General features: G+C 37.6%; 1 protein-coding gene across 3 annotated transcripts in view; it reads right to left on the reverse strand.

Annotated features, from left to right (window-relative positions):
* CC2D2A (coiled-coil and C2 domain containing 2A) overlaps positions 1-15,696 on the reverse strand; it is a 69,085-nt gene that overhangs the window by 17,019 nt on the left and 36,370 nt on the right. For all 3 annotated transcript variants that reach the window (XM_082316311.1, XM_082316312.1, XM_082316313.1), the window contains 8 exons: positions 15,409-15,612; positions 8,892-8,984; positions 6,886-6,977; positions 4,945-5,112; positions 3,340-3,445; positions 1,839-1,948; positions 1,623-1,719; positions 271-369 (listed from right to left, as the gene is read on the reverse strand). In XM_082316311.1, coding sequence (XP_082172437.1) covers positions 271-369; positions 1,623-1,719; positions 1,839-1,948; positions 3,340-3,445; positions 4,945-5,112; positions 6,886-6,977; positions 8,892-8,984; positions 15,409-15,612 — 969 coding nt within the window. The remainder of the gene's footprint in view (positions 1-270; positions 370-1,622; positions 1,720-1,838; positions 1,949-3,339; positions 3,446-4,944; positions 5,113-6,885; positions 6,978-8,891; positions 8,985-15,408; positions 15,613-15,696) is intronic.

The following is a 15,696-nucleotide window of genomic DNA, read 5'->3' on the forward strand; positions in this document are numbered from 1 at the left end:
TTTAACCTCATTACTGAAGGAAGCCAGGCCGCATTGTCAGTGTAGAAGTATGTTTGTCTCTCTCTTCTCCCTTCAAAACGTTGAACTTACTGACAAATACTCACCAAAATTTGAAAAAACCCAGTGGTTTCAGAGACATTTTCAAACAATTCCATAAAAATAAACTAACAGGTACAGAGAACATCATTAAATCTGACACTCCATTACCAGCCCCTTTCCATTCTCCAGTTTTGTACTTTAAGAGATTTACTCCAAGTTATCGCTACTTACCCTCGCTTGAAAATATATCGTAGTAAATGGAATCTTAACACATCCCAGCCAGTGTCTCTCAACACGAGTGCAGATTCCACTTCCTCTTTCACAATCATCCTATTAAAAAGTTGCCCAACATAAAACTTAGTAAGACAGCTTCATTTCCTTTAATTCAATCAACAAGGCATTAATAAAAATTCTGTATTGTTTTAATAATTTACTATAAATATAAGTCCAGTTACTAGTATGGCAATGATCATTCTGCATGCCTTTCAGGCATGCCAGATGCTGAACAAATGTAAGAACTTCTTGGTCCAAGATACAATGTGCTTGCACTTCAAGGTTCAACTCCTGTATAACCTGTGATGGAGAACCCAAAAATCTGACAAGGATTCCACAAGAGTCTTCTCAGACAAAGTAAATTAAGCTATGGTCTTCCAATGAAATATTTTACTAGTATTTTAAAAAGCTTTTTGAAGATAAAATTGCATGAAAATTTAACTAAACCCTGTGGAATGGAAGCACTGTTTTCATGTGTATTGCCTATCAGGGATTTCCAAATCTCGTATGATCAGCCTACAAGTTATTTAAAAAAAAAATTCTCTAAAGGCTAGAGTGACATCTGAGTTTCAAATCTGTATCCTTCTTCCTTCTGTTGCATCAAATTCCATTTCAGTTTTAAGGACAGAATTCTGTTCTCAGTGAAATATATGCATTATTTATTTCGGGGTTATATTTTAAAGAATGTGCTGCTATTTTTGTGCATGCTGAATTGACTAGGAAACCTTTCACTGGTTTCAACAGGGGAAGGAGTTAATGCCAACACTGAGAGCTTACAAAAATTTCTTGTTACTAGTACTTGCAATTTTTATCTCATTCCAAAAAATTAATATATACAACCAAAAGATGTTTTTTTTCACCAAACAGCTTGTAAAACAGGATGAAGCAGAGCATAAAAAGATAGTTGTTAAAAAATACAGGAACTGGGATCATTCATCTGGAATTTAGTAAAAATCCTGATAAAGTTTAAGAAGAATAAAATTCAGTATACAATTCATATGTTGCCTCTCAATTTTAGTATCTCCAATTTCATTAAATATCAGTAAAATAGATTACATACACATGTTCAACTCTAGCAGCAGATTATATAGTAGAAGCTTGATTTGTACAGACAAAGGTTAACACTGTAAAGACTGCTCCCTCTAACAATTCTGCAGTATTGACTAGATATAAAACCGTAAGGCATGACAAAATAGAGAAAAAAGAGGCACAGGAGGGTGAAACCTATTACACTGAAAAGTCTTATTCTGTCAACTTCAAAAAGCTCGTAATATTCTGTAATGTACACTGTCCTTCAATTATGAACTCACCTCTACAGCATCATGAAGTACTTCATCAAAAACATTAATGAAGACTTCATCCTTCACTGACTGCAAACTGTGGGTGCTGTAGTCACCATTAGGAGCTCTGAAAAGGTTAAATAAACCAGAAAAGTGATTTGAACAGAACAGGAAAATTTGAATAAACTTGCATGCTCAAATTAAATTATTATTACTAAGAAAGAATTTGATTTCATTTTGCCATACCTAAATGGAAGCTCAAGTTCCTCATTCCAGTTGGGGTTTGGACCCTCTGCTGTTGTTGTCCGGCAGACTGTTCGCTGAAAAGAAACTTCCACAAAAGGACGAACTAAAACCTATCAATAGAGATCAAAACAAAGGAAACAGACCTCTATAAAAATTAATCAGAACATATTAAATTACACATTTTCATGTATTTAGAAAAATAAACGTATACTTTGTGGAGATCAGGCTGGTCCAGACCAGATAAAACTTTAATACATCTTAAATATTGCACTTCCCAGGCTTCTAAGCATTTATGAAGCTTTTAAAAATATTTTGTATGTTAGCATTTCCAAAAGATTATGTGTATTCAGAATACTTGACATATTTATATACACCAGCAATTTTCCCCTGAGAGTGGGAAAGCTACTGGCTATCTAATCAAAGAAGGTAACTGAAACAGAACATGTTATCCAGACGCCAGTGGAAAAAAGTGCACTTGTATCCTCTTATCTGTAATCCAAGAAGCCTACTGCTACAATCCTGGTTGTCTCTGAAACTGGTCCCTGTTACAGATAAGCAACTCCTACTAGACACAACAAACCCCTAATGTGATTAAAAATGCCTTAATGGAGCATTTCATTAGCATTCAAACGCGTATGGCAGAACCTGTTCTACTTTTCAAGAAACAATAATTTTGAAGGAATATCTTAAGAAAACCAGGAAAAAGCCCTGAAGGGCTTCCATCTTCATTCAGAAGGATGCTGAATTTAGTTCTCAATAGCAAGCAAATGTAGTTTCAGTACCAGCCATCAGAATGGCTGTGCTGGTTTAGACTAAGAGTGCACCGGGCCCAAAATTCAGGCTGTGAAAATGGCCATCAGCAAACGCATACAGAAGAGTAAGAACAGAACAGGCATATATGATATTTTCTCCTATTACTCTTCCAGGCTTCAACTGTTTTCAGATGAAGGACTTTCCTAAGCCTGTAATGATTTTTCTATTTAGTAACTCCCAATGGATCACTCTTCCAAATACTTGTCCAATACCCACTTCAATGCAAGCAAACCTCTTTAGTCCGCAATACATGTAAGCAACTTCTCTGGGCACCTACTAACTGCTGCATGAAAAATCACAACCTTCTGTTTGTTTTGAACCCGACTCCTACCAGCTTCATTTGATGATCCCTCACCCTTGTACTGAAAGGGCCAGTAAACAGTCAATCCCTATCCACAGTCTCTATATTACTCATGATTCTGTGCCTCTTTACTCCTCCCCTACTTGCAGTTACTGCTGTTCTGGCTGAAAAGCCCTACCATTTTTCACTGTACAGTAGCTATTCCATATTTCTGACATTCTTATCACCCTTCTCTGAACCTTTTGCAGCATTACTACCTTTTTGGAAATTAAAGAGTGGGCAAGCCAACCTCACTAATAAGATATCTTTCTGATGGTAAATGTTACTGTCTGTGGAAAAGAGGAACGCTCACGAACTCACGTAAGAAAATGTTAGTTTGTAATATACCTGGTTGAATGCCCAATCTGGGCTATCAGTTGGGCTCTGAGCTGATGGAGAGGCTGCAAACATCTCATTAAAGGACCTTGAAGATTTGGATGGTTGTTGAAGTTTGCTACGAGAGGAAACAGACAACAAGAAAAGGCAGAGAACACATTACAGAATATGAATCCCTCACATTCTGTTTTAACCATACAGAATTCTGGAAACACTTCTGATATTTTTATGTTATGACTTTAACCTTGGAAAGATATTTATTTGATCAAATAACACAAAAAGAATGCCAGAAAGGGGTAGTGAGTGTATAGCCCTTGCAATCCTCATTGCAAAAGAGTGCTTTGTGACTGGAGGCTCTCTTCTGAAGAGCTTATCAACCCCAGACTTTTTTTTTTTTGCCTCCTCTGTACAATCTCCTTGAGCTACAGGTTTTTCAGTTTAAGGAGACGAATCCTCACAGAATTTGTAAACAGTGTAGACTTCATGGTATCCAGGCAAGGCCTGTGCGACAAAATTAAACCCATATGAATATTACACAATCAGCAACCCATGAGTGAAATAAAATAAATGTTAATACATTTATTTTTACAGTATTCCCAAGTAACTTTTTTTGTAATAACACCACAGTAGAGATTATAAAAGAAAAACTATTCATAGAGAAAGCAGCTCAAAATAAGATATGCAATGCAAAAAGACTGGGAGGGGTTTTGTAATTTATAATGTAGTTATTTTTGTAATACTGATAATGAATTGGAATTTTCATCTTTTCCTTCCTGTCAACATGTTTCTAATATGAATTGCTTTTCTCAGCATGAACTTATTTACAGAAATTCAACAGAACCTTTCTTACAGTAAAGAGATAAAACAGCAGAAGATGCTAAATTCTGTATGCACACTAACTGGTCAGCTTGAAAACACCTCTGAGTTAAATGCAAGGTGTATTCATTCTGGGAGAGAGAGAACACTGCACTAATACATTGCTTCTGGAACTGAACCAGGCTGTTCAGGACTCAAGTACCTTTACATGACACAGCACATCATGCAGTGCAGGCATTGCCTTAATGTGCCTGAAGGTAATGGTCACCTTTAAAATTAGTCAGAGCCAAATTAGGCTCAGTCCATTAACTTAAACAAACAGTTCATGAAGGAGAAGACCAACATGCTACACTCAGGAGGCAAATATAATATCCCACAATGAAGAACTGGATTTTTTTAATGCTTATTTTTGCTATTTAATTAAGATATTATGAATTAAAATTGCCATGAGTATAACTAGCAGGCTTGCTTAAGGTATAATTCATCTGATATTACCAGAGTTATAATGTTGTCAAAGCTGTGAGTTATCTTGCAGACATTTTTCCTCAAGCAGATGAATATAGTTTTTGGTAAAACATTTCTGGAATTTAGCAGTTATTGATAAATGATAATATTATTCTACAAACTTACAAAACAGCAGTTCTTTGTCATTATTAATAAAAAGACAAATGCATATATGTTTTTATCATGAGGATCAAACCACCACACACAGCTGAATTTCAACATTAGTTTCTTCAGCTGTCCTCAAACCAGCTGCAACCAGAAGATGAATCTGTATTGGAAACAGCCATTTAAACATACCTCATCACTGGTTTTCTCACTGGAATATCGTAAGCTCTAATGATGTTCACTAACAGTTTTATGTCTCCATCTGATAAATTCTGTGCTGTGACCTTCTTCCTTTCTTTTCTTCTTGGCTTTAATGGTCGTTTTGGCTCTGCCAGTTTGAAGAGGCTGAGTCCCAAAATACTAATAATCATAAAACAGATATTTAGTCATTTTTGCATAGAATCCAGCATTATAGTGTTTCCATGACACACATGAAAATTATGCACTAACAGAAAAAGGAAATATATGCCCCTGTTAGTGCGATACAAAACTCTATGAAATGTCAAAATGTTTTAATTGTCTAGTACTACACAGTCCAGTTTTGTTTTATATTTCAGAAATTATAACTTAAATGTGTAAAAAAGTTTTTTTTCCAAAACTAGGTAAGATACAAATAAGACAATTACACAGCTTCAAGACAGATCTAAACTACAGTGCTATAAACAAGGTATCTAGCAGATGACGATAACCACCATATGGAATAGGCAAAAAATCTAATTACACAGCTAGGTACAACAAACAATAGGCTATTGAAAGGAAGTAGAATGAATATGCCACAACATACCCTGGACCCTCAGAACTTATAACCCAAGGCAAAGCAGAACCAAAGAAAAAAAAAAACAGGAAAAGAATAAAAAGCAGATGTATGTTTTCACACATCATTGATATTAACTGCATACATTCCAAAATTTATTTAAAAAACTGATAGCCAATGGCATTATTTCCTTATACATAATAAAAAATCACAGTAATTACTGTTAAAATAATACCAAACCATGAGTTACTGAAATACAGAATCATAGAATCGTTAAGGTTGGAAAAGACCCTTAAGATCATTGAGTCCAGCTGTTAAATATCTCACTAAGTAGATGCTTTAAACAAATCGTGTATTTTTAACTCACTAACCATATAAATTAGCAAATAGAAACCAATATGAATTAGTATTCATGATAAGAAAATATCAATGAAGCACTTGATTTTTAAATAACTCCAAAAGCTGATTATAGTCTCGTCTGGATTTTTCCATTCTGTGATGTGAAAACACTAACTAAAAAATAGGATGAACTCTTTTGTAAGAGAGCAAGTCTCTGCATCTCCAGCAGATGGGACTGTTTAGATTTATACTGCTGATCGAAAAAACTTTGGCTGTACGTTAAGGGTGTCACGTTTATAGTGAACACAAGCAACTTCTACATGAAAGAAAAAATACCTGTCACAGCATGTTTACTTACACAGATTTTAAGCGAGCAACAGTAATTAAGAGTCATCTATGCTGTGATGACTGATAAATGTCAAAATCAACAAGTATGGGATTTAGAACAAAAATTCAAAGAATGTGCTTAAGTAATAAAACAAATAATAACTTTAAAAGAAAAAAGAAGTAATTTCTAAACCCAGTAATATTTCTAAAGTAAACAGCATGCAACAGCAGAAATACATGAAAAGTAAAACAAAGAAAATGACTGTTAAAAAAATCTACTGCATATTATTTGCAGGGCATATGCACTGACTCAAGGTGAGCATCACCTATAGAACCAGTATCAGTGTTACTACCTTTGACACTTGTCTGATATTTGGAAATCATTCAGTCTGGCACCACCTAGGGCTATGATCAGCTCATCACATCACAGCCTGATGCATTATATCATGCTAAATCTTATTTACATACTGTCACATTACTTCTGCCAAAATCAGAATTTTTTCTCAAAAAAGTTTTTACGCACTTTGTGTATCAATACACTGCCTGTACTGGCACAGGTGTACATAGTGATTAGAAGTTTATATATGACACTAAACACAAAATCGCATCAGTTGGTCACATCAATACACTTTGCAAAAAAAAAAAGAAAAAAAAAGAGAGACAGTTTTATATTCATTATTTTGATTTAGAACAAATAAAGATAGCTCCCTTACCCCAGGCTGGGAATCTCCTCTTCATTGACAAGGTCAGAGAGAAGGAAATGGTGTTTTGCTATGAGGAAACGATTTATTACTGATTCTCGAACCTGTGAATGGGGAGGGAGAAGAGACAAAAGTACATTTCTAATCCAAACCCACTGGAAAAATATTTGCATGCTCTCTATTAAACACAAACAAAACGTCCAAATATACATTCTTTATTTTTTCCTAGTTTTAACAGAGTTGCGGTCCAAGGAAAATTTTCTTTCCACCAGATATTTCTTCAGAACATTATATAAGCTCATTTTACAAATACAATGATTCTCTAAAAACATACTGGCTAGCCAGATGTAAGAAAATATGAAAGCATGCCATCAGAAAATGATGTCCTATCTGCCTACAGCTATTCATCAGAAACAATCACAACAATAAATGACACCAACAGACGTCTCTTTTCCATGTCTAAATGAAGTTGCAGAAAAGACTGTAGAGAAATCTATATGGTATTAGTTATGGAGAAAAAAGCAACACTTCAGACTGCAGAACACTCGATGAAGCCTGTATTACAAATACTATGATTTCAAATAAACATTTAAAATCCCTAGTTCCTTTCGTCTCTATGCTGAGGTCATAGACTGAAGCACAGCGATGAAAGCCTTCCCTCTTCTCACAACAACTATGTGGAAGCAGACTTACAGTATTGCCTTTGTCCTTTTTTCCTACCACTAACGCTAGTAATGCCTTTATGTACTGTTATTATGAGATCAGTTACAGAACAGCAATAACAAACAATTTTCTACACTACATCTCCCTTTGCTATTTTAAAAAGTTTTTATTTAAGTTTTTATTCTATTGTATCTTTGTGTTGAAGTGATAGGCATATAAAGATCACACTTCAGAGTGAACTGAATTTCAGTTCTGATGTGAGCAATCTAATTTTCAAGCACATCTGACAATTTATAAAAGTATAAAATATCCAAATACTATTTTAAAAAAGGCTACTTGTATTCATCTAAGAGAGTGACAAATAAAGGTACTATAAGGTATATTACTCCATACTACTACACTATTATTCAGTCCACTGCATAAACCCTATGTTTGAGTACACACTTAAATACCATGTGAAACATATGGGGCTGACACAGACATGACAGCTTTGCTAAAAATAATTTTTTTATGTTATCATACTGAATCTGGGCTTTGGCACTTGCCTGGAAGATTTAAATACTCTTCACTGTCTATGATTCTTTAACAAACCATTCCTTCTAGCAGACAATTTGTTTTGTCCTACATCAAATCAACCTTATCATCATATCACATGTTTTGCTGGCTGGCTAGGATTTGATAAACTTTTGATATTTCCAGCACTGGTAAGAAACTGGTAGCCGTGTTTTGCACTTGCTATTTTGCCAAAATAGTCTGGAATTGCAAACTTCTCTTGGTTACATGACCAATGTTTTCCTGTAATTTTTTTCCCCCTAAGAATTAAAGAGAATGTCACCCTAACAGAATGAACAGACTAGAAAAATAAATTAAATCAAAATAAGGGGGAGAAGATGACATGCCCTCTGCCTTAGTCTGCAGGACAAAACACTGTGTATTGCATTAAATGATTTGTAACAGTGGTTAGGGCCACTTTCATGGAGATAATTAAGCTCTTAGCATCACAGCTTACAAGAAGGAAAATACAGAGGAGAGGGAAATCAGTGAATACGTGGGACGCAACACTACACATCTCTGGGACACTGGAGCAGAAAAGAATTTAGAGAACTACTAGAAAAATCCAGAATGGCTGGTCATTTTGTATATTGCATCTTCTTTGGTAACATTAAATGAGTCATTCACAAACATCCCCTTGTTCAATGAGACCAGTTTCAGGCTTAACTTGGAATTTTAAAGATATCTGTAGGTCATGTTTAGAGATGAATCAGTTTTTAGTATTCATGGAAATAAAGCGTGGAAGTATAGAAGCAACATATGGCCTAGAGAAATACAGTGGATCCATATTTTTTGCAGCTTACCTTCTGAAGATAGTTGGCAACAACTGCTCTGTGTGCATCTAGGTAATTTTTGCTGTCAATCACATCCCTCTCTTGCAGTCTCTTCTCATAGTCCTAAAGATATTTACTAGAGTTTGTGATTTGATATATGTTCAGTGCTTTATTACATACAAGAAAAATGGTAAATATTTCATTAATATTAATGTATGGATCACAGTAAACCAAAACAGATGTCAGAGGTTTATAAAACTATTTTTAATGCTATGGTATACAGCAATAGCATTGCTAAACTTCCATGAATAGAGACAAGAACTCCATTAAGTTACAAGATTCATGTGGTTTAAATTACTATGAATAGCTTGAAGATTTCCCTCTCTTCTTTTAAAGCTGAACTTCAACCTGCTGCTGTAAACTGAAATTCCATTTGAACTGGAAATGGCTTCTCTTACTGCAGCTGCAATAGGGAGAATCCTTTAGAAACAGAAGTGATGCAGTATTCATGGAAGATGACCTGAAATCTGAGCTGTGTTTTAATACACAAAACTAGTTTCCATAGAGGCTAACACTGGAAGAAACTCCACTTGTAGGAGAGTTTGTTGAGAAACAATTATTGAGCTATTTTAAGTTATATTAAAAAAATAAAGATATTTAATAGCATAATAAAAATCTTTGGTTGTACATCGTGAGAAAGCGAAAGCTCTGTAAGCAGCCAGAGTGCGAAGATTTTGCTTTGCCTGAGGTTCTTTCACTTGCTTCTTGGGGAGAAGTACGTTAATGGAATATTTCTCAGGGTTGTGGTTACTATTCTGGTAGACTACAATGAAAGCTGTACTGACAGATGCAACCTTTATTCACAAGTTTAGGAAAGTGTCTCATAAATTAAGAAAACGCTAGAGCTGACACACTCAGCTTCCAAGCAAAACACAGAGCCTACAAGTCCAGGGGGTCTCCCAGGACCTGCAGCTTAATGGCAGTCTGCAAATCAGGTTGGCCTTAGAACCACAGCTAGTTATCATGTAAAAGCTACTCAATAATCTTCAGGTCATTTTGCTACTGTTGTTACTTAAGAAAACATAATTTTTTCCTAAGATGAAGGGCCCAGGAAACACATTCTGGAAACACAGTGCTTCATTATTTCCACAATAAATCTTTATCTAACTTTTCCAGTGCATAATAATTACTGTTGAACGACTTCAAGTTAGCAACAAAATAAAATAAGAATAGCTCTTCTGAGCCAGAAATCTTAATTTTTAGGCAGATCTGGTAATGACTAAGCCAGAAGTCCAATAATGGGAGCTGAATGTCTAACTGCTACACGCATATGCATTGCTCCCTTCAGAAGTCTTTTTACTTCAATATGATTTAAATACCACAAATCATTAATTAGTACTTGTTAACTCTTAGTAAACTGTTGGCATTAAATAAACTTTCAGAAGAAATAGGAAAAGATCATAGACTTCAGGCCTGTCAGCCTGACCTCGGTGCCAGGGAAGGTCATGGAACAAATCATCTTGAGTGCCATTATGCAGCAAGTGTGGGACAACCAGGGGATCAGGCCCAGCCAGCATGGGTTTATGAAAGGGAGATCCTTCTTCACTAACCAGGTCTCCTTCTACGACAAGGTGACCCGCTTAGTGGATGAGGGGAAGGCTGTGGATGTTGTCTCCTTGGACTTCAGTAAGGCCTTTGACACTGTCTCCCACAGCATTCTCCTGGAGGAGCTGGCTGCTCACAGCTTGGATAAGTGCACTCTGCGCTGGGTTAAAAACTGGCTGGATGGCCGAGCCCAGAGAGTGGTGGTGAATGGAGTCAAATCCAGTTGGTGGCCGGTCATGAGTGGTGTTCCCCAGGGCTCAGTACTGGGGCCGGTCCTGTTCAATATCTTCATTGATGATCTGGGTGAGGGGATTGAGTGCACCCTCAGTAAGTTTGCAGATGACACCAAGTTGGGTGGAAGTGTCGATCTGCTGGAGGGCAGGAAGGCCCTGCAGAGGGACCTGGACAGGCTGGATCATTGGGCTGGGGCCAACTGTATGAGATGCAACAAGGCTCAGTGCTGGGCCCTGCACTTGGGTCACAACAACCCCATGAAACGCTACAGGCTGGGGGAGGAGTGGCTGGAGAGAGGCCTGGCAGAAAAGGACCTGGGGGTGTTGGTTGACAGCCGCCTGAACATGAGCCAGCAGTGTGCTGGTCAATGGCATCCTGGCTTGTATCAGGAATAGCGTGGCCAGCAGGACCAGGGAGGTGATAGTGCCCCTGTACTCGGCACTGGTGAGGCTGCACCTCGAGTGCTGTGTTCAGTTTTGGGCCCCTCACTACAAGAAGGACATCGAGGTGCTGGAGCGTGTCCAGAGGAGGGCAACGAAGCTGGTGAAGGGTCTGCAGCACAAGTCTTCTGAGGAGCGGCTGAAGGAGCTGGGGTTGTTTAGTCTGGAGAAGAGGAGGCTGAGGGGAGACCTTATTGCTCTCTACAACTACCTGAAAGGAGGTTGTAGCAAGGTGGGGGTTGCTTTCTTCTCCCAAGTAACAAGTGACTGGACGAGACGAAACGGCCTCAAGCTGTGCCAGGGGAAGTTTAAGTTGGATATTAGAAAAAACTTCTTCCCTGAAAGGGTAGTCAAGCATTGGAACAGGCTGCCCAGGGAAGTGGTTGAGTCTCCATCCCTGGAGGTATTTAAAAGATGGATAGACGTGGTGCTCGAGGACATGGTATAGATGGACTTGGTAGTGATAGGTTAACGGTTGGACTCGATGATCTAAGGGTCTTTTCCAACCTTAACGATTCTATGATTCTGATAAAGCAAATACTCAGATACAGACTGACTGGCCCCGACTCTGGTGTTGAACCCCAAATTGAAACTCTTCCCATTTGACTCAAGACACTTGTGTTGCTTTATTTCCAGAAGTGTATCGAGACATTCTGCTTGCCCATGAGCATGGCATGTCTTGGATTATCAAAATCCTACAGCCCATGCTGGTGGGTTCATTGGTAGAGATGATGGACCCATTTGTTCTGAGGAACACAAGGAACCAAAAATATAAAGCAAAAGAAGATTTCATAGCAGTACTGCGTATTAGTGCTGTACACCGTGAAAAGATTGGAGAGGACAAATACAACAGAATCACTTGGGGAAACACCACAGTGAGGAAAAAAAGAGGATAATTTCACGGCCTACTTGTACTGGGTCTGGCTGGGATGGACTTAATTTCCTTAATAGCACCTGGTACAGTGCTATGTTTTGAATTTGTGACTAAAATGGTGTTGATAACACACCAGTGCTTTGACAATTGTTGAGCAGTGCTTGCACAGTGTCAACACTCTCTCTTTTTCCAACTCTCCCCCAGCAAGTAGGTTGGGGGGGGCACAAGAAGTTGGGAGGGGACACAACAAGAACAGCTAACCCAAAATGACCAAAGGGATATTCTGTGCCATATAATGGTATGATCAGCAGTAAAATGGAAAGGAAGGGGCTTTTGGGGAAGGTCGCCATTGCTCAGAACTGGCTAGAAATCAGTCTACATGTGGGAGGTGGCAAGTACCTTTACATCACTTGGGTATTTTTGTCTGTTTTTTCTTTCTTCTTCCTCTTCTTTCCCTTGTAAAACTATCTCAACCCATGAGTTTTCTTGCTTTTGCTCTATCTATTCTCTCCCCTGTCCAGGGTGGGAGGGAGAGTGGAAGTGAACAAGTGTCTATGTGGTGCTCAGCTGCCTACCACGGTTAACCAACAGCAGGAAACTGCCATTATCAGATTTAGGTACAACTACAGAATTTGTCATTTAAGAATAGAGCTAGCATATAGGTTGAAAATATCGCTACTGTCAACAAGTAGAATGCAGTTATTCCTGGTTGGGATAACCTGAGGAAGTATGGGTTTGAATGGACTGAATGGACCGGTTGCTGGATTGAAAACAGGACAACTGAGCTCTAACAGTAAGGATCAATAGCTCGATGTCCAGTTGGTGTCCTCTAACTAGCAAAGTACCCCTGGGATTGATTATAGGGCCAATATTACTCAGTATCTTCACTCCAGTGACCTGGATGAGGAGAGACAATACACTGTCAGCAATTTAGCCAACAATACATGATTAGGAAGAGTGGTTAATACAATGAATGACTGAACCACAGTTTAGAGGGCTCTTGATAACTGAAGACTATGACAACTGAAGTCTCAATGAAGAAAAGGCAAAATTCTGTATTGAGGGTGGAGCAACTCCATAGGCTGTCACAGACTGAAAAGCAACCAGCAGAATAACAGCCATATTGAAAAAAATCTGGGGGTTATGGTTTAATGACAACCAACAACGTGTTCTTCTGGCAAAAGGCAAACCACAGGCTACATCAGGAGTAGCATGGCCTACAGACAAAGGGAAATTACTAGCCTCTCCAACGTGGCACTTGTGAGGGCATACCTGAAATATTGTGTCCAGTTTGGGGCTGTCAGTTCAAGAAGCATGTGGAGAAACTGGATGGGGTCCACTAAAGAACTACGACAACAGTCAGAGGCCTAGAGTACATGACCTACAAGAAGAGGTCAGAATCTTAGAATAATGTAGGTCAGAAGAGCCTTCCAGTGGTCATCTGATCCAAACCCTAACGCAAAGCAGGAACAACTCCAATCAGGATGCTCAGGACCTTTGCCAGGTGAATTTTCAGTATCTTTAGAGATGACAATTCTACCAATTTGCTGGACAACATGTTCTAGAATTTGAATACATTCTTAGTGAAAAACGTTTTCATTGTATCTAACTGGAATTTCTCTTGGAGTAACTTGTGTCTATCATCATCCTGCCTCAAGAGTCTTGCTGTTTTTTCTGCACCGTCTTGCTAGGTACCTGAAGGAAGCAGTAAGATACTCCCTTAGCTTTGCCTTCTTAGGCCAAAACAAACTTAGTCCTTTCAGCCTCTCCTTGTACGTCATGTGCTCCAGCCCTGTAGATATTCTGGTAGCTCTGTGCTGGACTTGCTCCAGTATTTCAGTGTCCTTCTTGCACCGGACAAGGTGTTAAATTTAATTAGTCTGGTGAGGAAGAGATTAATGAGCAATCCAATATCTGCCCACAACTATTTGAGGGGCAGTTACAAAGAAGAGAGAGCCAAACTCATCTCTGTAGTTCCAGACAATATAACAAGGGAGAACAGCCATTAAATACAACTTGGAAGACTCAGGTTGGACATGATTTTTTTTTTTTTTTTTTTTTTTTTTTTAAATAATCACTGGAAGGATAGTGCAGCACTGGAACAAGTTATCCAGAAAGGCTGTGGAATCTCCTATTTACATGTTTTCAAGACTTGGCTAGAGAAATATATAGCTGACCTCACCTAGTGCTGGCAACAGTCCCACCACTTCAGTGGAAAGCAGGACTAGATGACCTCCAGACAATATTTTCCAAACAATATTTCCACGATTCTATGAATTTTCAAACTTTGCCAAATAGCTAGTAAACCAACTAGGAACAATACTGCTTTAAACATAGTTTTGAAGATCATGTCACATAAAATGAACTTGGAATGGGTGATCATGGGTTTATCCAATCTAACGTTAGTGAAAAAAAAAAAACAAAACAAAACAACAATTCTTAAACTATGGTTTTCAATTTTGAATGATAACATGAAATGAATAAAGTTAGTCCGTAAAATCAACTGGACTAGAAATGTATACCAAAGATGTGGCACATCTTTAAATAAAAGATACATAATCTAAAATTTAAAAAGGAAAAATATTTATTGTAAAGAGCCAGACATGATTGACTTAATAAATATCTTTCAAAAATTCCTTTCTTCCATTTCTTTTGGATTATATCTTCTTTTAAAGAAATTTATGTAAGAAGAAGCAGGGATAAAGCAGCAGTTGCCAGAATCTGAGATAACTCTGATCCTGCTAAGGAACGAACACACTAAAATGCTCCTTAGCCACACTAATTGCTAAACAAAAGAATGCATGACTTAACACTAATAATAGACTTGAGATTAAAAATAATTGAAGTATGACCCAAATAAAAAATGCACACATTGCATTTCAGTAATTAAGAGACAGGCAAGGACAGGGTAAGCTAATTGGAACAATGTACTAAACCAGAAATAACTGCAACATAGGCTGTAGTAAAACCTAAGAAGGTTTTAATTATCGTTACAGTCATTGCTGCCAGCAGTCTCCACAGAAAGGGCTCAGAAATTAATAAGTCTAAGCCTGAATTATCTTTGTATTACCTTTCTATATTTGAAATCACCGTTAAAAAAAAAAAGTCTCTTACCTATAAAAAAAATAAAAGACATCTTAGAACATTTGTGTCTACAGCAGTTACCGTGTTCTATTTTTCTCCTTCCACAGTATAGCTGTGGAAATATTGCCTTGGAAGGAGGTTATCTTAAGTAGATTAAAATAACACCAGAAAAGACTGAAGGAATAAAATTCTCAGTTTTTGCTCATCAGCACAGCTGTACATTCTTTAAGGGATTCTTAAGGGGACTTAATTGCAAGTCAAATATGATTAGCATTAAAACTGGAAAGAAATATTTCAGATAACATTCTACCTGGAAGATTTTCTCACTGATTTCTCGTTCATGTAAAGGGACTTGCTTATAGTTTCGGAACTCTGCCACCTCCCCATTTCTGAGCTGCAAGAGCCGGAATCTCTTTGATCTATTAAATTCCTCATCAGAAACAAAATTAAATTCTTGCTGCAACTGTTCCAATCTGAAGAAATCAGGAACATGTGCCTCTCCACTTGTGGCAACCTAAATTAGTAAAAAAATTATTAACATTTTCATATAAAGTGACAAAAGTCTATAAAATAACTTCTATAAGTCTTACATACATAT

The sequence above is a fragment of the Platalea leucorodia genome (assembly GCF_965183815.1).
Source record: "Platalea leucorodia genome assembly, chromosome: 6".
Classification (NCBI taxonomy): domain Eukaryota; kingdom Metazoa; phylum Chordata; class Aves; order Pelecaniformes; family Threskiornithidae; genus Platalea; species Platalea leucorodia.